Genomic DNA, 26,011 nt, shown 5'->3' with positions numbered 1-26,011 from the left:
CTTTTATATTTTTATTATTGTTATTATTATATATTTGGTTTTTCTTTAGTTTATAGTACTAGTTATAATATCTACACGATGTCTTTTACACGATATATCTGTTACGGATTATATAACTACTAATAATATATGTTATCTGTGACGATAACAATGATTAAAAGAGAGGGTGTGTAGGGTTCTGATTTGCATGATTTTAGAACATACACGAGCGGCATTGATGCCATTAACCCACTCACCCACGCCTTAATAAACTAAAAAAATATTGATTAATATGATAAGTTTTTAAATATATATTTAAAACTTTAATATTAAAACATAACAGATTAAAACTTTAGTGTTTTATTAAAAAAAAAAAAAAAAAAAAAAGGAAAGTATATATGTATGACAATATCAAATGTTTCGGCATGTTTTAAAACCAAACTAGTCACATGTATTATTTAAATACTTAATAAATTGATTTAAGTTACATTAATCTAAGTCACCCAAATTATCGTATAATCAAGTTACTAGATTTATTCTGTGTAAAGTACACGGTAAGTTAACGACTTTTTTAAATTAAAATAAATTAAAACAAAAAAAATATAAATCAACGTGAATTTTTTCATAGTCATAACTATTGATATAATTAATAACTAAAGTTTTTTTTGGCCTATAATGTCTCTCGTTATCTTTAATTCTATTTCTATATATAATAAAATATAACTGACATAACCACTTATTAATTAAACTTGAGCTCTCCAATTCTTAAAATTAAATGTTGATAACCTCATTATTAAACTCATAATAAAATAAAAAATCTAATAATCATTATCCAGATATATTTATATATTAGTATTTTTAATAGTAATTGTATAAAAATCTCACTAATTTACATTCTTTTTTTTCATCAATAACTTGTATTTTTTAGTCTCACAAAATACTTAATTGATAATTAATTTGATTTTACTAAATGATTTTTCTCTTAAACCTAATATTTTAAATATAATTATAAAGTTAACGACAATTTTCACATTGTTTTAATTTTATTAATTGATAAGTTAGCAATCAATATTATCAACAACCCGTGTATCTTGTACAACAATAAAACTAGTTTCTACGATAGCAAAACTCAAAATTGAAAGTAAAAATTAATTTAGGCCTATATTTTCTATAATAACATAAGTCAAAATTGAAAGAAAACGTCAATTAGAAAAAGACCAAAAGCTATAATTGGTCAACAAATTATTAAAACAACTGTTTTTTAATATATGAAAAGAAAAGATGATGATAATCAATAAGATAATAATAATCGATCTTTAACATAATGTAAAATTAAATGTAAGATAAAGATTAACAAAAGACTAGAACTATTATATAAACATACTAGATTAAATCCGTGTGGTACTGAGAACATAAAAAGATATAATAATTTATAGTTACATTATTATTCATAATTAAGAGTAAATTACATGGATGGTACCTGAAACATTCCATAATTTATGATAATATAAAATCTTATCAGATTACGATTGATTCAAACAATAAAATTATAGTTTATTAATATATGATATACTCAAAATATGTTAAAACATGACTAATAAAATATAAATATTTATAAATGATAAAAATATTTTTTTTGATATATATTTAATAAATATAATATAGTAAATACTTTTCAAAAAAAAATAAAAAAATATATATATATATACTACACAATCTCATTTGAAAAAAAGATAATTATCATTGAAATAATAAAAAAAAACATAATATAATGTATATAAAAATCTTTATATTCATATAAAAAAAACTGAAAAAATAAATATTATTAAAATTATGATTGATGATTATGATTAACATTGATAATTAAGATCATACATGACAATATAAATATAGCAAACTAAATGGAAAAATGATATTTATGATTATTCATAATTTATAATAATATAAAAATTGTTCAGATTACGATCGATGCAAACAATAAAATTATAGTTTTTAATATATGATATACGTCAAATATGTTAAATCATGAGTAATTAAACATAAATATTTATATATCATAAAAATCTTTATACAATATATATTTAATATAATATAAATCTTTATAAAAAAATATAATATAATAAACAATCTCATTTGAAAATAGATAATTATCATTGAATTAATAAAAATAACATAATATGTATATAAACATCTTTATACTCATATAGAAAATAGAAAAATAAATGTTAATGATTAGGACTATGATTGATGATTAGGATTAAAATTGATGATTAAGATAATGCCAAAATAAATATAGCAAATTACATGGAAAAAATGAAACTAATTAAAAATTCAGTATGGTAAAAAGCTAAAAATGTCACATAGGAAAAAACATATTATCTCTTAATTATATAAAGAGATATAATACAATTTCAAATCTAAATTATCTTTTAATAAAGTAGAAGAATTGTATAGTAGATAATAATGCATATATGATGTATTCAAACTCAACTTAGATCATTATAATTTATATACTCACATGTTTCTTTATCTATACTATATTATAAAGCAAATTCTTCCTGTTTAAAATTTAAGTTTCAACATTTACTTTTTTCAAAATGCCCCTATCTATTCTATATTTTCTTAAAATAACTATAATACCCTTTTTCTCTCCTTAATCTATACAACAATAGCGGTACTTCCTAAGGACCTCTGGCCCAGGGCTTTACCCTTTAAAAAAATAATCTCGATGGCTTCGCTGGAGAAGAAAACCGGAGTCTCAGATCTAGATCTCTAGAGAGAGAAACTAGAGAGAGACTCAACGGTTTCTCCTTAAATATCAACCACTCATTTTTTTCTCTCATCTATAAATCATTTATTACTCCAATTCATTCAAAATCGCTTTTCTCAAAAACCATACATCGATAAATTATAAAAATTATATGAGTGTTCTTAAAATTTCAATCTCTTTCATTAGTAAAGTCTTTCGATATACTTTTGACTAATTTTAAATCTGAGACGGAACCCGTACGGTTAAGGCATTTGGCAATTACACTCTATGACCTATTACACTTTATGACCTATCATCCCTACCATCTCATCGCCGCAACAGACGGGTACTTACTCTCGTATTAATGACTAACTAATTTAAAGTTATATAGAGGGAAATATTTAGTGATTGGAAAAAAAGTAGTGTAAGTTAATAAATCTTTTTCTATAATTATTATAATAACTAATAATTAAAGTTGTTTTTAGACCCATATTTTTTAGTTTAAAATATAATTTATATTTTTAAAATAATGTAACCTAGTCCCAATTTAATAACTTAATATTAAAAAATCAAAGAGTTATAATTGATTTAAGTCAACTGTCTTTATTAAATATTAGATATTTAGATAAGATTAAGATTATATTTATTAGTTTGTAAAGCGTGTAAATGCAAGAAAAAGGTAAATTAATAATTTGTAAATCAGTGCTTATTAATTATTGTTAATTGTTAAAGATTTTTCATATATAAAATTTATGAAAATTAACTTCATATAAATATTAATCAAAGTTAAAAAATTAGAATCCAAGTATATTAAATTCATATGACCAATATCAATTTAATCAATACGAAAACTAAAGAAGGAAACATATGAAAATTAACTCCATATAAATATTGATTCCAGTTTACCCTTTTTTTTCAACTTTAAAATTTAGTTATATCTAAACTTACTACAAACACAAACAATAATTTTAGACTAAATGATTTAGAGTCAATCAACGGACTCTTATGGTCACGCTTTTCATCTTTGTTATATCTAAATTTACTACAATCACGACTATGGCGCTTATGGTCACGCCTTTCATCTTTCTTGGTGCCACTCGACTTGGAAACATATTTTCTGTTGCTATCATTCTTGCCTAGTTCACCACCCTTCACAAGCTCCATGGTGACGCTAGTGGTTCGGGTAATGGCTTCATTAATGGTTAATGGCATGGTGGGATGAGAGACAAGCACTCTCACTTTATGAGGCAAACCGACAACATATTTCTCCAACTTCTTATCTTCGGGTTTTACAAGATGGGGGATGAGTCTAGAAAGTTGATTGAACCGACGGGTATAACCCACATGATTGGTTCCTTTCTTGGAGAGGTTTGTAAATTTTTCTTGTAGGTTCCTCATCTCATGTGGTGGACAATACTTGGCAACAATCATTTGCTTCAAGTTTTCCTAAGGTATGGAATTTGCAAGATCTATCCCTAAATTATCCACTTCCACATTCCACCACTCTAGAGGATCACATCCTAGCATGCCGGTGGCGTGGATGACCCTTTGATCTTGAGCACAACGATTCCTAGGAATAACGGCTTCAATCTTCTTGATGTGACTAAATATATACATATTTCCCACATTGTTTTTAGGTCGTTTTATATGTAATTGTTAGTCATTTTCGTGTATATTCGATGCTTTATGGTATGTGCGAGTGCTTTCAGGTTTATGACGTGTAAAACGGATGAAAATGGCCAAAAGCGACTTTAGAAAGGATGAAATGATGTTCGTGGAAGTTACGAGTGAAGGAAGTGTGGAAAAAGGGTGTTAAAATGAAGAATGGATGAGTTTCAGATCTTAACTCCCGTTAAACAAACCTTAAATGCCGTTAAAAGGGATTTGGAAATACATGTGCTCGCTAACTGGCGTTAGAACAAACCTTAACTGCCGTTAGTCACTGAAGGACTGATGGTGCAACAAAGTTCTAACGGGCGTTAGGAAAAAGGACCAAAAGTGCACAGATTTGCTAGTTGGCCCGTGTAACGGCCGTTACACCTCCCTAACGGCCGTTAGTCGCTGATTTCATATATATATAACATCTTTGATTGCTTATGGACGAAAATTATTCACTTTTTAGCACTTCAAAACCCTAAAAACGCGAAGAACAAATTGGAAAGCTCTTGTAGATCGATTTCTATCATCTATTTGTTCAAGAATATCAAATTCTATTCAAGGATTCATTATTTCTTTCCGAATTCATCAATACTATCGGTACAATATGATTTCTTTTAATATTATTTGTGTTTCCTTGGTTATTATGAGTGGCTAAATCTTATTTGCACCCGCTTGGGTAGTGAACATGTCATAGGGTCGTTGTGAATGTTACTTGCAAACGTTGAACAAGGTTTTTACGTTTAATCGAAGATCCATATTTATTTGAGTTTAAATGTTGTTTTTATCTTTTATATTTATTGATTGATAATTGTAATTAGAAGTTCGGAAGACATCTATGTCATTGTCAATTGGTTTACGAAAAGGTTGATCGGTCTATAAAAAACCTAGAGTCGTTGGAGTTCGGAAGAAACAACGATAAAGATTTTAAACAATTAAATTCACTTTGAATGTGTAAACACTTATGATAGAGGAATCTGATTAGGTGAATAAGCAGTTTGGAAGAAAGCTTTATAGGTTGAATCGTGAAAATCAACTCAGGATCTTAATGCTTAATTGTTTTGGATAGAAATTAAACGCGGAAGCGATAACTATATTTGGAGCAATTAAAGTGTCAAGTATAACGGAAGTTCGTCTTGTCTATCTTTTGAGTCGTTCAACAAATGCAAGTAATGTTTAGACCCGATGATTGGCATGTGAGCTGATCTAAGTAGGTGTCCTTTTAAATTATTGTTCGAAATTCAACAACAAAATATTCTCTTGCGATTAATCCTACGGGATTACTGACTTTTCAACTAACTCTTGCAAAGTGGCAATTCGGTCACAAAACCCTTTTTTAATCTGAATCACTTTATTGTAACATTTGCTTAATAAGTCCTTGTGTTCGACATCGGTTTACCAAGTCAACTATATTGCATACGAACGGGTTCACTGCCCGCAAGTGTGTAGTAGTCAGTAGCTAGGTTTTTCGTGTTTATAAATTTAAGACTAGAAAATACACATCACTTCTCTAGCCACTCCAAACAACTGGTGGCTCCACCTTCTCCCTTCCATTTTAGAGCTCCATCAGCCTTAAAGTCTTTAAAATGCAACCTTGGCGGTAAGCATTATTGTTTCCCTTGGTGGACATTAGCTTATCAACCTCCATTCACTCCATCATTCACATTCACATCTTCATTTTCATTTTCGTTTTCATTCTCGTTATAAACCACTTCATCTTCAGGTTCTTCTTGGCCATCCCTAGCTTCCATGGTCGCCGAGATTCGGGACACAAGATCCGGCATGAGTTCATTTAAAGCTTGAGTGATAACCTCGGTTGATATCCGAGGGTTTGCACTACCCCAACCACCTCGGCCACCATGACCTCCTCTACCACCACGAACACCTACTGCTTCTTCTTGCTCATCTTGATTTCGGGGATTTCTCACGACTCTCCTTGGTCTAACCATTATTTTTACCACACGTGTTAGATTATCAAGTTAGTTATCACGATTCACACACACGGATTATCCAAAAGCAATCATCATGAAACAAGCATTTCATATTTAGGGTTTTCCCTAAACCATTTATCATACATATCTCTACGGGGATTTTATCATGGCAATAATCTAAGGCTTCATCGATCATACAATATACAATCAACAACACAATTTCAAGACATTTAACACAATATAAAAGGGGTCAAGTCATAACAAGGCGGTTAAAGCATAGTCTGAATCTTAACTTCAACATTCAATACATTAAAGGTGTTTGCATGTATACAGGTGATACCAATGGCTTTCCCTCCACACTGTTAATATATTGAATGGATTTCGGGACTCGGTTCCATTATGTAGTCTAAGAGTTGGTCGGGTATGTATACAGGGTGTACCGACGGCTAACCCTCCACCCAACCAACACTCATCAAGCATACCGGGTTACCTACTATACTTTATCCACAATGCACAATCCACGAGGTCATTAACTTTATATGACGTAGGGTAACCATAGATTTGTTGATCAAGCGCCTCTAGGGTTACCAAGTGTTATACTCCGTTAATTCCATTATTTCACTTTGCTAAGGTCAAATAATCCAAGAATTTACAAGAATATACGTCAACGTCAATTCGACAAACCATGGTGATATCCCGACACAATTACATACGTCATTTAAGCTATCACATAACAACCAAGTCAACAAGTCATAAGAAACCTACGAACTCCATTTAAAAAAGTTATATACATCATACAATTGACATTGCACACAAAGTTTTTTGTCATGCATGCTAATACGAAATGTGGGTGCAATGGCTATAGGCTAGGTCAATCCACCTAACTAATCACAGCTCTGATACCATTCTGTAACACCCCAACAAGGCAGAATCATAAGGGTTACATACTAAGCATAGCAAGACATGAAAATTAAGTAGAGACAAGTCTAAATGCATTAAAAGGATTGAACAATTCAATCAAATACAAATACTGGACCATACAAAAATGCATAAGGAGCACGACCATCAAACGTTTACAAAAGAGAGTATAAAAGATGGCATATGATCCTAAGCACAACCCATAAGCGGGAACTATTAATCACGGATCCAAGAATAGTCCAAGTCCAATCCTAAAATGCAACAATTCAATCAAATCATCCAACACGTCTCTGATTAACCTAATCACCTGAAAAGTGTACTAAAGCGTGTCAATATAAAGTTGGTGAGTTTGTAGGTTTAAGTAATGAAAATCAAGTGTTAGGATATCAACCGTTATCTATAAGTGAGGATTAGATTACCTAATCACGTCAAAGGAACCCTAAGAGGATCCACATCAATAGAAGACAATATAAATAAAGCCACGTAACAATAATCATCAATATATATATATATATATAAGGTAATGGGGGGAACCCTAGCTCCGGTACCTCAATTGGATACCCATCGACACACCCCGTATGAGCCATATGATGCCGGTAAAATACCTCCATCCTAATCCCCACATGATCTTGGCACCCCGAAGGATCGAACCCGCGTATTTAAACTTCACATATGGGTCTAGGCTTCATTGGTAACTGGTACCTTAAAGGAATTATTTTTTGTCCCCAACGGGGATCGAACCTAAGACCTTAAGGTCACCAAGTACTTGCCTTACCACTAGGCTAAAACCTTGTTGGAAATCATCAATATATATATATATATAAACGTCATAATACGGGCTCAAAAACCCTTATCCCAAGTATGATCATCCCGGATGTGGATTCGTCAATCCACTATCACGTTTAACATAGTAATATATAATATACGTCATACGTCATAAGTATAATATCGTCATAAAGTGGCCATGATCATTCCGGTGTGGATTCGTCAATCCACCGTCACGTCATACTATAATATAATATATCGTATTTCGTCATATTATATATATATATATAAATATATATACATATACGTCTAGAAACCCGTATCACAAATAAATAATAAAGTATCAATCATCTCGTTTCATATCATAATCAATTGTATCAACCGACAAACGTTTAAACGACAAGTACACTTTCCACCCCAAAATAAGATAAACGTAGGGCTACGAGACTCACCTTTGCCTTGAGTGTCAAGTTATAGTCGGGTTATAATTAGTTTGTCAATGTCAATTGATCGCCACGCATCCAATACCTATCATTACGTTCAACATATATATATATATATTAATGTACGTTTTATCTCACTTCTATTCTCAATCGAGACTCTAATTAGGTTCAAGACTTCAGATGACTCGTATAACTTATATATGACACCACAAGAGACAAGATATGGTTCATTTGAAAGGTTGGTGTGACCCAAGGACCATGGAAGGAAGACTAGGAATCATTCAGGAAAACGCATGAACCACACCACCATAATTTACAGTGGTGCTGGCGTCGGTTACGGTGGAGGATCATGGGACAGTGTCTGCTACGGTGGGGGATGGCGTAAGGTACGGTGGGCCAAAACTTGGTGTCATAAGAGACGGTGCTAACCACCGTAATTTACGGTGGTCTGGAATGTGGACTTTCAACGTCTAGATGGTCGATTATTGGCGTAAAACTTAGATTTCACCGTAAGGTGAAAACAACCACTTAGAGGCCACCGTCTCATACGGTCATGGGGCCGTATGAGACGCTGCAACTTCAGCCAACAGCGCCTGAGATGCCAAGGGTGTCGTAGCAGACGGTAGCCAGGAAATCAAGGGATTTTAGTCATCCAATTGATGAATAAAGTGGGTAAAACAGTTGACTAAAAGTCAACCTCGACCCACAAACTTCAAGAACCCTAATTTTGGTGTCTAGATCGGTTTGCTTCAATTTAAAAACTAAATTTCACATTTGTTAAGCATAACTAGTCATACCCAAACGTAATTTATAACACAATTTTGAATCAAACATCAATTTCAAATTCATTTTGCCTTTGACCAAATTTTTATTTATTTAAAACCCTAATTCAGTTTAATTGAGCTTTATGCCCGAAATTTGACCAAGACTTGCTTACAAAACTTTAGGAGTATGTTTACAACCATAACCCTTTCATAATTTCGACCCATACATCCATAAATCCAAGAATTTGATCTTTGACCCACGTTGTAACTCAAAACCCTAATTTTTGACTAAAAACGGGTTTGGCCCGTATTTGACTCAAGAATTCCTTTGTTTTACTTAATGATGTGATAATAAACATGAAATAAAGGTATAGGAACAATTTGCTTACCAAAACCCTCCCACAATTGCTTTTGAATCCGAATTTGAGCTCTAAATGGTGATTTCTGGTACTTAATTAACCTGGTTTTCGATATGATGATTAGATGATGGTATAAATGATGATTCTTGCACAAATCTTGTTACATGGACATTAAATGACTAGAATTTTTAGAGAGATGTAAGAGTGTGTGTGTTGGATGCATTTAGTGAGATAGAGAGAGAAAAGATGGTTGGATATAATTGAATAAATGAGTGGAAGACTTGGATTGGGTGTTTGGATAGGGTTGGGTCAATGGTGGTGGTTCATGGTTCATGGGTCAACCCATGGATCATCCAATTACATTTCTAGTCAGATTAAACGTCATGTCATAGCACATAATCTAATGACCAGATCACATAACCCGACTAGCGTATTATAAGTCACAAAATCATCACAAAGGCATTAAAAGATTCAACAAACCATATTAAGTAGTCATTTAGCTCATTTAAGTCAACGGGTCAATTTAAATAAAATTTCACTAAATTGCGAAATCAAATTACATTTAGTCACGTTTAGTTACGTTAAGTACAAGTCAAAAACCGCAAATGTTACATCATTCCCTCGTTAAAGGAATTTCGTCCTGAAATTCAATCCTAGCTAGACTCGTCAAATAAGTGGGGTTTCTTTCATGGAGTCTTCAAGTTCCCAAGTAAACTCGGGCCCACTTCTCGCTTGTCATCTCACTTTAACGAGTGTATACCGAGTGTTCTTAAGTTTTCTAGTTTGCAGGTCTAGAATCTCTATCGGCTCTTCCACAAATTTCAATGTCTTATCGACGCGAATTTCTTCAAGAAGCACGTGAAGTGTTGGATCCGCCAAACACTTCCGGAGATTATAAACATGGAAAATATTATGAACTCCACTCAAATTTTGAGGAAGCTCCAATCGATACGCCACCGAGCCAATTCGTTCAAGGATTTTAAATGGGCCAATGTGTCTCGGACCCAACTTGCCACGTTTCACAAATCGAACCACGCCTTTCCATGGTGATACCCTCAACAACACATAATCGCCAACTTCAAATTCTAGAGGGCGTCGTCTCATTTTTTTATACTTCAATTGTCTTTCACGGGCTACTCTCAACTTCTCTTTAATTTGTGAGATCACCTTAGTAGTTTCAATAACAATTTTGAGTCCAATGAGTTGGCTTTCACCAATCTCCGCCCAAGCTAACGGTGATCTACATACTCTCCCATATAAAGCTCTAAACGGCGTCATTTGAATGCTAGCATGGTAGCTATTATTATAGGAAAATTCAAATAATGGTAGATGCACATCCCAATTGCCACCAAACTCGATGACACAAGCTCTTAGCATATCTACTAGGGTTTGAATGGTTCTCTCACTTTGACCGTCAGTTTGAGGATAGAACGTCGTACTCATATCAAGTTGAGTACCCATTGCTCTTTGGAACGTCTTCCAAAACATAGAAGTGAATCGGGTATCCCGATCGGTTATGATGGAAATCGGCACTCCATGTTTGGATACCACTTCTTTGATGTACAAACGTGCCATGGTGTCAAATTTATCATCTTACCGGATAGCTAAAAAGTGAGCTGAATTAATCAACCGGCCAACTATCACCCAAATGGTGTCCTGGCCACTAATCATTCTTGGTAATTTTGTGATTAAGTCCATAGCAATTCGTTCCCATTTCCATTCCGGCGTTACCGGTTGAACTAGTAAACCGGGTGGTTTCTTGTTGTCGGCTTTCACTTGCAAACAAATGATGCATTTACTAAGATCTTCAAGATAAACTAATGTAGTCTTATTTTTTGTTGTTAAACAAACTAAACTAAAAGAGATAATAATAATAACATAAGAATTTAATGTTAAATAATAATAATAATAATAATAATAATAATAATAATAATAATAATAATAATAATAATAATATGAACAAAGTATAAAAATAAAAACCCTTTTCATAGTCGATCATAGTTTTTTTTTTTTTGTCGTAGGTATTTTTGTGTTGAGAATATGTGAGGGTTTTTTCTAAGTTTTATATATACATAAATAATTTTTAGAAGAATTTTAAGGATAAAAATAGTTTTTAATTAATAATAAGGTAGGTCATTTATTAAATCAAATAAAATATCAAAAAATAAAGGATTAATAATCAGGGAAGATTAAACTCAAAGAAGAGGATTAGGAGTGCCAAGTGTACCCCCAACCTGCTCTTTTAGTTATATTACTAGTGCCCAACCCCGTCCAATGGACGGATAATCTCAAAATATATTAATCAAAGCTAATATGATTTGAGCAACCATCAATATAACCAATATCACAACTTAATCAATATGAAAGCTAAAGAAGAAACATATGAAAATTAACTCCATATAAATATTGATTCCAGTTTACCCCATTTTTTTCAAATCTAGTTAAATAAAATATTTGCAACAAAGTATATAATTTGAAATATACATACCATTTCATCAACAAAGACCATCTCGAATGTTTTGATTTTTTTCAGGTTGTCCAACTCCAAAACAGTCCATAGTGCACAACACGGAGTCGTAAATGATGATTAACATGCGTTGGCTTAAGATCTTCAAGATGAACTAATATGGTCTTATTTTTTGTTGTTGAAAAATAAGCCATAACGAACCTATAATGGAAATGAAACTAAATTAAAAGAGATAATAATAACATTAACATAGTAATTAAATGTTAGTGAAATAATAATAATAATAATGATAAAACATGAACAAAGTATATAAATACAAAAACCCTTTTGGTAGTCAATCGTAGGTGTTTTTTTTTGTTTTTTTTTTTGAGAAAATATGTGAGGGTTTTTTCTCGGTTGTATATATAGATGAATATTTTTTGGGAGACTTTTAAGAAAAAAGAGTTTTTATTTATTAATAAGGTCGGCCATTTATTAAATTAATTAAAATATTAAAAAACTATTCTAGTTTACCCCTTTTTTTAAAAAAATTTAGTTAAATTAAAAAGTTGCAACAAAGTATATAATTTGAAAAATACATACCAAATTATCAACAAAGACCATCTCGAAAGTTTTGATTTTCTTCGGTTTGTTCCATTCCGAAACAATCCATACATGCACAACACGGAGTCGTAGATAATGGTTAACATGTGCTGGCTTAAGATCTTCAAGATGAACTAATGTGGTTTTATTTTTTGTTGTTAAATAAGAAGTCATAACGAACATATAATGGAAAACAAACTAAATTAAAAGAGATAATAATAACAATAACATAAGAATTAAATGTTAAACAACAATAATGATAACTAAATATAAACAAAGTATATAAATAAAAAAAACTCTTTTGGTAGTAGATCGTAGGGGTTTTTTTTTTTTTTGGTTGTAGATTTTTTTTTTTTTTTGGTTAATAATATGTGAGGGTCTTTTCTAGGTTGTATATATAGATAAATAATCTTTGAGTGACTTTTAAGAATAAAAAGAGTTTTTAATTAATAATAAGGTCAATTATTTTATTAAATTAAATATTAGAAAAATAGAAGATTGGGCTCAAAAAGGGGATTAAGAGTGTCAAATGTATCCCCGGCCTCTTCTTTTAGTTATATTATTATTATTACATTATATGATAGAAGATTTGTTTTCAACGATTTCTTCATCTTCAGCTTCCAGTAATTCGCTGAAGTTGACTTAGCCAGAAAATTAATCATTTTGTACAATTTTAATGCTATCAACTTGCTCTCAAGTAAGCTCTCTTCTCATACAAAAGAATAGAGTAAATAACAAGTTAACAACCCTTAAAGAAAAAAGACGGGTCAATTTTAAGAGGGGCAAGGCAGTACTATTCGAAACAACAAAAAATATTAATCGGTCGACATACTTTCTACTTCAAATAATACAAAAAAGATTAATAATAATAATTATTAAAAAAAAATAGCAGCAAAAATTGCGAGGCGGCCGAGTGCTAGTGCCACATTTCCTAGTCATGGAAGAAGTCAAAAAACCAAAGATAAGGTAATTCGTAATTATAACTACTTTGCTTGTTTATAAAATATGAATCCAACTATAGAAAAGACAAGCAAATAAGAGTAGAAAAAGGTTATGAAAAGAAAATGCAATCCAGATTCAGATTACACTGAAATAAAGGATGGCATGGTGTGATGGGTCCTATTTAAAGCACCATTTACATGAGTTTATGACAATCTGTTACACATGTTTATTTTGACGTCTTTCTTCAACGATTTTATTTTTAAATTATTATTATAAAACGAGATACGTTACCCGGGCGTTACCCGAGATATATTATATTTATTGTGTTCTGTACTATGTAAAAATTATTACATGCTTTTAGAAACATTATATAGCTCAAACCTGAGTTGATATTGATTTTTTAATGAGTAAGAAATTATTAATTAGAAAAAATCAACAGTATAGTTTTATAACAGATTAATGCATTATGTAAATTTTAAAAGATAATAAGTATGAAAGTAGAGTTTTAAAATAAATAAAAAAACAAATTAATAATGCAAAAATAGTTAAAGCTAATTTCCTAAATCATTGAAAATAAAAAGTGAAAAAATAATAATCCATAATAATAAAACATCAACCGAAATAATATTGAAACTAATAAGTATTGCAAACAAATTTTTCGGAGATGGTTATATTCCAAATATACACCTTATTGTTATGTGTATATATACTATGTAATAATTCAGTTGTAATAAGATGAGATAATCTTAAAAATGTTACAAACCTAAAAAATAATAATATGCAATTAAAATATGATATCTTTTGTAAACAAATTGGAAGCAATTTTAAAAGATCAAAACATAATTTGTCTAAGTCCAAAATTAAAAATATAAGATGGGTCCAAAAGAAAATGAAGTGGCCCATTAAGAAAATGAAAAACGGACCCAAAGAAATAAAATGGTCAGTTACTATTCTTTGCACGCATTTCCGTACCTTTGTTTTTAATATATATATGAATTTCCGAAATAACATAAGTCAAGACTCACGAGTTGACTGTCGTGTCGAGTCAAGTTAAAAAAAACTTACAAAGCGACTTTTAAGGTGACTCTTTTTTTGTCTTGACTTTTATGAATCGAGGTGTGACTCGGTCCACATCAAGATGAGTCACAAATTCATTCAAGTCAGAGAAAGAAGAATGAATCAATGAGTATTGTAATTTTATACATATGATGCATATATATTATAATTTATATTTATGGTTTTTGTATAATATATATGTATTTTTGATTTTTTTTTTTAGTGCAAACTTAAAGATAAGAGTTTTGTAATTTTATATTTTGCTTCTAAATATATCACTTATATATAACTATACTTATATTATTATATTAAATTATTTAATATTTAAAAATGTCATAACTTTTACGAGTCGAGTTATATTCTGAGTTACTAGTCAAAATTTCGGGTTTTTAAGTGTAGTTAAACAAAATATAAGTTGATTACTTTAATACATTACCAAAATATTACATATTTGATACTTTTGAGTAATAAACTTAGAGTTTATTTTCAAATTCGTATTAAACGGATTAAATATATATATATATATATGAAAAAGTTAAATTAGGGACTCCTTATTTTAGCGACTGTTAGGGACTCCTTCTACCTCTTTCTCTGACCACCACCATGATCCTCCGGCGACGGCGACCATCTCCGGCGAGACTTACACATGTGTAAGTAACTTACACATGTTTTAAGTACAATTTTTTTTAGGTAGATCACCCATCATCGGTCACCCCCTATGACCTATTACTCTCTATGACCTATCACACTATGACCTATCACCCTCAATGACCTATCACCCCCACCAGCTTTGGTTTATCCTTAAGGGCGAAGCCCGCTCCGAATCATAATTTTTATTCAACTTACAAATGTGTAAGTTGTACTTACACATGTGTAAGTCTCGCCGGAGATAAATATGGCCGGAGATGTCACCGGAAATGATCAGTGGTGATTAGATCTGATGAAAATGGACAGTCTAGATTGAGTTTCTAACAGTCCCTAAAATAAGGAGTCCCTAATCTAACTCACTCATATATATATATATATAGTCATAGGAAAAGAGAGTTTGCTATTCACATTGACTCGTTCCAAATTAACACAAGAGTCAACAGAAAAAAGAATCACTCAGCAAGCCTACTCGTTTTTTGTGTAAATTGACTCAACTTGTAAAAGTCGTCTCATAACTCGTAAGTAATAAGTATTATTATTTAGTTTAAATCAAAATTTCATGTAGACATTACTATATAATAATAGTTTTCTTCTCCAAAACACATCATATATATCAGAATAGGATAATCGTGCTATACATAGTGACAAAAATAGTGATAAATTGGATTATTATCTATATTCCGATATAGTATAACATGTCCCTTTTCTTTTTGTCATATAATGATCTCATCTGCATAAATATTTTTCCAATTTCTATTGCATTTCTCTATCTCCTAATAAAAATATTAACATTACCTTTTAACCCTAAACACTCACCACCACTCAACCACCACCAACCGTCGCCACCCATTGTCATCACTATTGTCGCTAATGTCACTGCTGCTGCCGCTCATCACCATCACCATCCATCGCCGCCCCGACTGCATCAGGCGGGTACCTATCTAATTTTTATATATATGTTGTCAAATATGATTATCTTTTTTTATATATACAAAGTATTATTTATTACAATGTATGATTCTGTTTCAAATAATAAATATTAAAATAAAAAAATTAAAATAATCATTTTTTATTAACAGAAAATCAATGTGATCATGAAAATCTATGTACATTAATATATATATTTGTACCATATGAATCTTCATGTATCCATTATCTCATGATTTAATATTTGTTTTACTTTTTTAATTATTTTATAATAACTAGCCCTTACAACTTATGCAAGTGTATAAAAAAATATTCTATTATGATTTTCTTTAAATAAATGCTTATATTAAAATTACTGAGCTGGTTGAGAATTTGTGATAATGTATGGTGGGGTTAAAGTCATCATTATCTAACATTTTTTGAAAAAATTTAAACATCACTATAATTACATAATGCTATAATAATATTACCTACGAAGTGTTAAATCATTGGATCTACATTAAGACTAAAGGGAGTGAGGTTATTCTTTGAAGGAGGGATTTGCATCATGTGTTGTAGCGTATAAGAAGCACGGTATGGGGACTTGTTCCATGTGGTAACCTAGGAGTGTCAGGTGTATTTAAAATGGATAACATATGTGAACAAGGAGTGTGTAATGTTAGGCAGCTCATTGTGGTCGTGAAGGGAGAAATGCTTAGCCAGGTCATCTACTTGAGTGGGGTACCTGGTGACGAAGGGACAAAACAGGGGGGGCGGTTGGGGTGGGTGCGGAGGGGGTTAGGGTAGACGCCCTTAGTAGCGCCTCATTCCTATCAGCTTAGTAGTATAAAAAATCGAATATCTACAAATTAATCTTCTACCCATATACTATATAGTATCTGAGAAATTAAAAAGAAAAATTTTTTACTAAATTTATAAGTGTTCTATGCTCTTTAATTCGAATGCACCGGCCTCTTCGATACGTTTTTCATAACAAATTAAAACATGGGCCAAATTACTTTTTTCGTCTTTGTGGTTTTTCGAATAAACACTTTTCATTCTCGCCGTTAACTTTTAACTAAAATTATCCATGTGGTTTGCATTTCGTCCCTGCCGTTATAAGTTTGTCGTTAACCCCCTCACATGCAAGTCACGTGAGGGGCATTTTCGGCTTTTTATAGTGTTAAGTGCAAAAATCGTCCCTGAGGTGTGTCGTTTTTGCATTTTTCATCCTCGCCGTTAACAAATCTAGGAAAACTTTTCAAACAAAACAAAACAAACAAAAATTACCGGTAATAATTTAATCTAAACAAAACAAAAACCTATATACCTACAGTTGAGGATATGATCAATCAGTTTCAAATGTAAACACGTACATACAATGTTTTAAATGCCAGTAGTATTGATCGTAATACCGGTGTCGAAGGGTATACCGGTACAACTATTTCCGGTATTTTCAGTATTACCGTTCCAGTATTTCCAGTTTTCTCAATTTTTATTTTTTGAACTTTTTAAAAATTATTTTTATAATATTTAATGTTATTTTTTTGTAATTTGTGAACTTTCTTATATTTTGTTATAAAGTACATATTTGGTATTAATTTTGAGCGAATTTTAATTATATTTTGACTATTTTCGTTAAATTGTCGTAAGTTTTATAACATCTTTTTATGAAAAATAAATTTTATATTAGCCATATTGGTCTGTATTAAATTAGATCCTCGTATATACGTATATATAGGTTTTTGATTTGAGTTTGTTTTGGTTTTTGATTAAATTTTTGTTTGGGGGTTTGTTAAATACAAGAATGAAAAATGCAAAAACGACAAACCATAAGGACGGATTTTGCACTTAACCTAGGGAGATACCATGAAGATGGGTGAAAAGACATAAATGCCCAGTCACGTGAGGGGATTAACGGATCTAAGGACGAAATGCAAACAAGGATGATTTTAGCCAAAAGTTAACGGCGATGATTAAAAGTGTTTATTTGAAAAACCATATGGACGAAAAAAGTACATTCGCCTAAAACTTTTTTTTTTGATCTTTTTCTATTCAGGTCATTATGCACCTTTTTGATCCATGATACACGTTTTGTGAACCATCATACATCTATCTAGAACTCCAATGCACCAATTTTAAGTTCTCAAAAGGTTGCAAAATGATTGCAAAGTATATTTTATCATCTTTAGGTATAAAAAAGACAATACAACTGACCTGAAGACGGAGAAAATTAGGGCAGAGCGGATGCAGACATTAGGGAAATGATCGGATCAAACTGACAGGTAATCTAAGGTATTTTTTCTTTTAAGATTTATTTACCTTTTCGACCCTCGAGAATTAAGTCTAACAAGACAGCCCGTAGCCGTCTATCTTCTTAGACTAGGGGGCTTGATGATATACCCTATGCGGAGCTCTACCTCTTATATCAAAAGACCTCCGTATATCTTCTTAACAGGAACGAAGCAATAGTCTCCGAAGGATAGACCTTCGTACTCGGGGATATCCCGAAGCTCTCGGATTACTCTCCTGAGCTTCGGATATATACAAGAACATCTTATATCTATTTAAGACTCTTACAAAAGGAAACATATACCAGATAATCGAATACCTCTGATACGAAATCACCACAAATCTTAACAAAAGATAAAAAAGATATCTTTAAAAGAGGAAAAAATTTACCTTAACTACTTTTCCTCCTCTCCAAGTTTCTTAATCCCTATATATAGGGACGGCTCTACATCCAAGGGGATTCATTGACTTCTTGAAGTAAAACCCTATTCACAAATGGCGTAAAGCGGCTCACAACCCTTTGACAACTAGGGAATCGCCTACGAAACACCCCAAACATTCCCAAAACCCCCATGTCGGAGCCATTGAACGATTCTTGGATCAAACATTAATTGTGGGCTTGTTTTCTTCGACGGTTATAAAAACTTTCGTTTCCTTCGTTTGACGAATCTTAAGTAAATCAAGCTTGGGGCTTTAGCTTTTAGTGGTCTAGAAATCTCCCGTTATTGTTCGACGTGTCGTGTGTACGATCGTGGAGGGGTTTTACTTTAAACCCTAAATAATAATAATCACCATTATTATTTATTTATTAGAAGCTAAGCTAAAAGGTACACATTCACTTTTACTTTCTTAATTAATTATATTACATATGATTCATTCCGCTACGTACTCATGTAATTATTTCTGATAATAGTTATGAATCCTAACAACAATAAGTATAGCAACACCACTCTCAAGTTACAGCGCACAAAACATTGTTTCAATTGTATATTTATAATTACGAGATTGTAAAAGTTAGGCATGTTCATATTAAATAGATGTGCTTGATTTCACCCTACAAAGCTTAACCAATTGATCAATATAGGCGTGTACAATAAAACGAACCAAACTCTGGACTGGTCAATAATCGGGTTTGACCCAACCCTACTGGTTGTAACCAATTTAGGTTTTCGGATCGGATTGTAACCGGGTTGAAATCGGGTCGATTTTGGTTATAGGTTAAAAAAACCCCAAAAAAACCCAGTCCATGGTTGACCCAAAACCGGGTTTAAATCGGTTCGGTTCGGGTTGAGTCAAACCCAGTTTTTTGCCCCTCACTATATCAATATACCAATAGTTGAACTGCTTGGTCTTAGATTAAGTGGCTAACTAAGGCCCTCTTTGGGGGTTCTGGGGGAGGGATGTTGGCTTGAAGACCAAGGATTGAATCTCAATTCTCATGGTTTCAGGCATTTACTTTTTCAGACGCGTGCGAGCCGTGTTACTGCAGTCTTAGTCTTCAGGGGTGCCTTCGGGTTCCAACTTCTAGCATTCTGTCTGCTTAGATGTCTTCAAACCACTAACCAACTAACACGTCGTTTTATAAAAAAAATATATATATACTAATAGCTGACAATGTTTTCTACACTTTCTATATAATAGAGAGATACCCGCGCAATGTGAAGATAATAACAATGGCGGCAAGTCAACAACAGGTTTGGTAGCGCCGTCAAGTAGTGCAAGTACTTGATTTAATAATTGATGTAAAAGGGTTAACGTAGGTATTTTGTAAAAATAAAAGAAATATGATATAAATATGTAAAAGAGGTAATATGAACCTTTTAAAATCTCAATTTTCACCCGAAGGAATCAAGAAAGTGGTGTTCGGACCTTTTTGGTTTTGAATAAAATGACAAGCACCAACTATATAACTTTGTTAGATACTCATCGATGGGACTCTATATAAGTTGATATTGGACCCATCTTGGCTTCTTGGACCCAAATATAAAAGAGGAACAAGTCGAAGTGGGGTGGACATGTAATTATCTATACTCTATATTAAAGAAAATACTCCCTATGTTAGAAAGTTACATGGGGAAATGTCTAAAATGCTCTCCTATGTAATATTTACACTTACAAGGCTATAACCCTTTAAAATATTTTTACATACACTATTCTCTTAACATTAATAATTAAATTATACTATCAATCCTTTATTTTTCTAAAATATCTCCATTAACCTTTTAAATCAATTACTTTTATATGAATTATCTACGGCAGTCGACGTCGCATCCACCACCAACACTCGCCTCCACCACCATACCGTCGCCGTCACGACCACCGCCGCATCACGCGGGTACAATTCTAGTGTGTACTAATAAAGTTAGGGATGCAAATTGTACTCTACGTTAATTATTATTTGGATTTGGAAAGTGATATTTAAGATTGTAAGTTGTAGATTGAAAGTTCAACATGTCAAAACCTGTACTAAAAATCTAAAATAATTGAACATCATACCTTTTAATATATTCAAAATATTATTAGTTGCAACACACTATATTAAATTATAAAAAAAATGGTAAATGGTGAACTATCATACTAACGGAAGATAATTAATCGTAAATGCATACGAGCATTTCTTTTGTGGGCTACCATGTTGAAATAGAAAAATACTTCTTGGCAAAAAAAAAAAGAATCACAATGAATCAAATAAAAAATCCTCCTAAATTGTTTTACTTGCTTATCACTTTATAACATATCATCCAAATCAAAACTCAACATATCAAGGGACCATTTGGTCTAAAAATTTCAATGAAATTTGAGATTCTTTATGTTTATCTAACAAGACAAGGAAAAAAACTCAACTTACTTTCCATCGTATCCATAGAAATCTTTGAACCAAACGGCCCTAATTATTGATACAATAGGTAAGTATTTGAGTCAATAGTATTTCAAACCATTGCGACCCAACTCAGAATGCAGCAAAAGAAAAACCTACATGCCGAGACATGTTACATATGACATATCAGCTTGTCATTTCACCATATACGCTATGTGACTTTGTACTATAGCATGGGGCTTGGCTACTGTTATTCTAGATCCTTGATTTGGTACTACGTACAACGCAGATGTATTGATCTAGATTTGTGGTATAGAATTGGTGTTTCCATAAAAAGGCATAACAAGGTTTAGTGGAAAGAGCACAAATCTAGGACATTTTTGGTGTTGTCCAATCCATATTGGCTTATCTTAGTGGATGACTTAGATAACATGCAAAGAGTACTGCACTTCGTAGTTTGTACCATAAAACAAGGCTTAGTGGAATTGCGATGTGCAACTATCTAAGGTTGACATTTTTCACTTAGCAACCAGGTTTCTCTTTCGAGATAAGGTTGTTAATATAGTACGCGTCAACAATAATAAGCACGTGTATGTGAAGTGTCGCATTATGGTTAAGGTTTACCTTGTACTCTAATCATAAAGCCAAAAACGTGTGGTTAATCTGCATGTTCGAAGTAACGACAAAAGCAAACCTTTATAATCAAGATGGATAAAAAGCTTTAACCACGATAGAAAATCAACAGCTTTGATGTGAAAATAGAACTATAAATCATCACACAATATAGAGTCATTTCGAGTGGCCAACCAACCTTTTTTCGGAGAAATGATTACTGATAATATTGAATGATGGGACTGATCAACCATCCTACATTTGTTTTGGGATTTCCAGTTTGTACACGCGTATATTTCTCCAGCCACGGCAAATAAAAAACATGTCACTAGAATACTAGGTAAGCTTAAAGTGAGCATAATATTAAAGATCATTTAAACATTCTAAAAGGTCAAAGACTACCACGTTGATAATTTTAGATTTACGTACAACAGAGTTCCCCTAAATATGGTGTAATGGTAGAGACTTTCTGAGTCTTGTCCTTGCTGGGGATGATTAGTTTGGTAATGATAGTAGAGAGAGGGAAGGTCTTGAGGTTTAGTGTCTGGTAATAACAGTGTAAGGTTCTCGATGAGGGACAAATTTGTCATGATAGAGATTCTGCCGAGGACGTTTTTGTCCACCGTAGCCTAGGTAAGTATCAAGGGTGGTGTCCGAAATGGACTCTATAATGCCACCATAATATAGATCTTGGGGCTTCAATGTTGCTCCTGTCATCTATACATTCACAAGATTTTATCACATTGTACTTTCAAGATTTGATATAGTCATATAACATTAACATATAATATAGATGAATAAACTTTGAGTGTTGACAGATCTGAAAGAATTAACACGACAAGAAAGTTGAAATAATTTGGAAGGTTGGGAACTTACCTCATCAGCATTGCCAACTCCAGTTCCAATTGCAGAAACCGGGCTACTGCTTGGCATCTTCTCATCCACATGGCCGGGATATCTGATGTAAATATAGAACAAAATGAGTCATTGCAAGACCAAAAATAAAAATTAAAAGAAACTTCAATTGATCATATTGTGGCATGTAATGTGATGTTATATTACCCAGTGGCATTAGGGGAGCGTCGTAGGTCCCTTAAAGAAGAATAATGGCTACGAGATTTATAATACATAGGGTGGCCAGGACGGCTAGTAGGTTCATCGTCCCTTGGAGGAGCGTAAGAAGCATAATCCCTTGAAGGACCTGGAAGACTACACAGTTCATAGTCCTTCGGAGAAGCTGGATGAATATATCGTTCATAGTCCCTTGAAGGAACTTGATCGTTATAGCGTTTGTAGACCATTGGAGCACCCGCATGGCCATAAGGTTCATTGTCCCTTGGAGGATCTTGATAGGTATATGGTTTAGACTCCCTTGACCGAGACGGATAGCTATCAGGTTCATAATACCTTTGAGAAGCTGAGTGGCTAAAAGGTTTGTAATCCCCTGGTGAAGCTGAGCGTTTATAAGGCCCATAGTCCCTTGGTGGAGCTGGATAACTAGTTGGTTCATACTCCCTTCCACTACCCTTAACATCAGTTGATCAGAGTTACAAAAAAAACACATTATTATATTTTTATATGACTACAACAAACTGCGATGGAAAATTAATATCCAATATTGCTCAATACAGACCTTCGAAGGTTCATAGCCACCAAAGCAACTCGCTTGGACAACAGGTAAGTTTCTTTGTGACATGGATGGTGGAGAAGGTTCTAATCCAGATTTTGCATCTCGAAGATATCTTTCTCTATATCTTGATGCAATCTCAGCTAATGCATGTTTAACAGCAACATAAGTTCCAGACACCTAACATATCAAAACGATAATACTTTCAGATGTCCAAAGACGAAAGTGAACACGGCAGAATGAGCTGCTCATGAGCATTACCTGCACGAGCGTTTCATCTCGACCGGTGCACTTGGGCTTCTTTTCCTTGGAGTATATATGGATATCCGCTTTGGTTCTCCAACTCATTTCATCGATTATTTGACCTCCTTGTCCAAGAATGCAACCAACCTTGATGGAAGGAATAAGTAATCTAGTAGTAATGATTCCTCTCTTAGAAGGGTCCATCGTTTTGTCTTGTAAAATAAGGATTGCATTAATGGTTCGTGATCTTGGATTCCACAAATCCTAAAGCCAATTTGCAAAAGGAGTAATATGATTAACCCCTCGCAACATGAAATACACATCTATAATTACTAGCATTATACCCGCGTGATGCGGCAGGTCAAAAAACATTTAATAATATCTGGATTTATTTGGACCTTGGTGATTTATGGTAAAAATTAAATTGTATAACTCTAATGTAATTTTAGTTTGTTGGAGTGTAGCTTGTTAGAATTACACATTATTTACATATAAAAAAAATTAATGATAATTGTCTATTTAATATTAAACATATGAGTATGCTCAAATTGATATTTACGGATAAATGTTATTTCTAATATAAGTCTACAATTAATTTGTTGACTTTTGAGGAGCATATATGTCATTTCGCATCTTGAACTCTAAGTAATTTTCAAATAATAGTAGGGCCTAAAAGCTTTATATATAGGTATTAGTGGTATAAGATATAAGATAAGATAGTTAATGACCTCAAATGATGAGACACAAATCATACGTTCATCTGAGTCTTCTCTTATATCATCAACATGTATATCGGTGCCGGTCTCTTTCCGCAATTGCCTAATGTTGGATCCCCCTTTACCAATTATCTCTCCGATTTTTGAATTAGGGCAAAGAATTTTCATTGAAAACTCAACTAGAGCTTCCCGGCCATATGAAACAGGACGATCACCACAAAAATCAACAGATCCAAATCTCGAGTGCTCAAGAACATGTGAACCACGGTCAGACCACAATGGATTTGCAGGTGGCAGTAGATTTGTCATACGATGACTATGGGGATAGGGGAATCCAGACAGAGGTTTGTCCTTGCGTGGATTTTGATGTAGCAAGGTAGAAACTTCATACAATGCCCTCTTCGCAATAGCTGGTTTACCTGATATCTGCAACAATTATAGAAATCAGCTGTACCTAAATTATATGCGCACATCCAAATCCAAATAGTATATATAACTGTTAGCCAATGGGGTTGGTAGCCCATTGGTAAGGTCTTTGACCTTGGGAGGATCTACCTGGGTTCGAGTCCCACTTCCCACATTTGAGGGGGTGGATTAATAGGAGTTTTTTGAGAGTCCTAGTTTCCAGACATATGTGTAATTTAGGAGTAGTAATATAGAATGCCGTTCAAAAAAAAATTACTGTTAGATATATGAGTAGCATAAGAATTGAAATCCTTACTTGAACCAACGTATCAGTATTCATAGCACACACAGGAAGCTTATATGAAGGCAAAATTCGTATGTTCGCACCAGTTTCACTTCGCAATCTCTGAATGACATCACCTTTTTTGCCCAAAAGACACCCAACTATATTGTTTGGAACAAGCAGTCGGGCAGTGACCCCACTTTCCGCAATCACGTCTTCTTCAACAATGTGATCGTGAACTTTTAATAAAGCATCCTGGGCAGCACAATGGAGCTCTAAATTGCCATCGGTAGTGTGGTTGACTGGCTTCTTTGTTGACAAACTATATATCAAGACTATTCGCTCATCTGAACCACAAACCGGGTCAGTAACTGTGATCTTAGCTTGGGTCTCTTCACGCAAGGCCTCAACTATCCGACCACCTTTACCAATCACACCACCGATTTTCCTAGAGTCGCATAGTATTTGGTAGACTGTCTCTGAAGCATTAGAGTCTTCACATGACTGATCACCATATTTTCTTCTTTTATTACCGCCCTTCTCGGAGAAGGGACTGCGGTTTCTCTTGTAAGGGGAGCACTTGTTATCATCCATATTGCCACAAATTCTTCTGCTGAATCACACACGAACCAGATAAATCCCATCAGTGTAGCAAAAGAATAGATGGTAACATTATAGATATCTAAAGTGCGTATAATTATCCTTAGCATATAAAATACTGAAGTTACATCTTTAGATTAACTCTTAAAGTCTTAATAATTCTATAACACCAGAAAAATTTATGATTTCTTTAGCCCCACTTCTCTGTTTTTTCATCAAATAAGATGTGTCATCATGTGTGCTTGTCAGC

The 26,011-nt window shown here is 32.8% G+C and overlaps 1 protein-coding gene across 1 annotated transcript; it reads right to left on the bottom strand.

Annotated features, from left to right (window-relative positions):
* Positions 1 to 22,664: 22,664 nt before the first annotated feature.
* LOC122610175 (KH domain-containing protein At4g18375-like) lies at positions 22,665 to 25,755 on the bottom strand. Its single transcript, XM_043783169.1, has 6 exons — positions 25,195 to 25,755; positions 24,486 to 24,899; positions 23,776 to 24,021; positions 23,521 to 23,694; positions 22,950 to 23,413; positions 22,665 to 22,845 (listed from the first exon to the last, which is right to left on the bottom strand). The coding sequence occupies exons 1-6, from the start codon at positions 25,753 to 25,755 to the stop codon at positions 22,665 to 22,667; spliced, it is 2,040 nt and encodes a 679-aa protein (XP_043639104.1).
* Positions 25,756 to 26,011: the final 256 nt, after the last annotated feature.

The sequence above is a fragment of the Erigeron canadensis genome, chromosome 8 (assembly GCF_010389155.1).
Source record: "Erigeron canadensis isolate Cc75 chromosome 8, C_canadensis_v1, whole genome shotgun sequence".
NCBI classification, from domain to species: Eukaryota; Viridiplantae; Streptophyta; class Magnoliopsida; order Asterales; family Asteraceae; genus Erigeron; species Erigeron canadensis.
Note: the sequence above shows the minus strand (reverse complement) of the source record. Positions and strands in the feature narration are given on the sequence as shown.

Bases quoted from the DNA above. Each gene is read 5' to 3' on its own strand.
- LOC122610175 (XM_043783169.1), bottom strand. From the start codon at position 25,755: ATGGATGATAACAAGTGCTCCCCTTACAAGAGAAACCGCAGTCCCTTC. The intron at 23,695-23,775 runs GTAATGCTCATG...TTGATATGTTAG, and splicing joins GAGATGAAACGCTCGTGCAG to GTGTCTGGAACTTATGTTGC. The intron at 23,414-23,520 runs GTCTGTATTGAG...ACTGATGTTAAG, and splicing joins GTGGCTATGAACCTTCGAAG to GGTAGTGGAAGGGAGTATGA.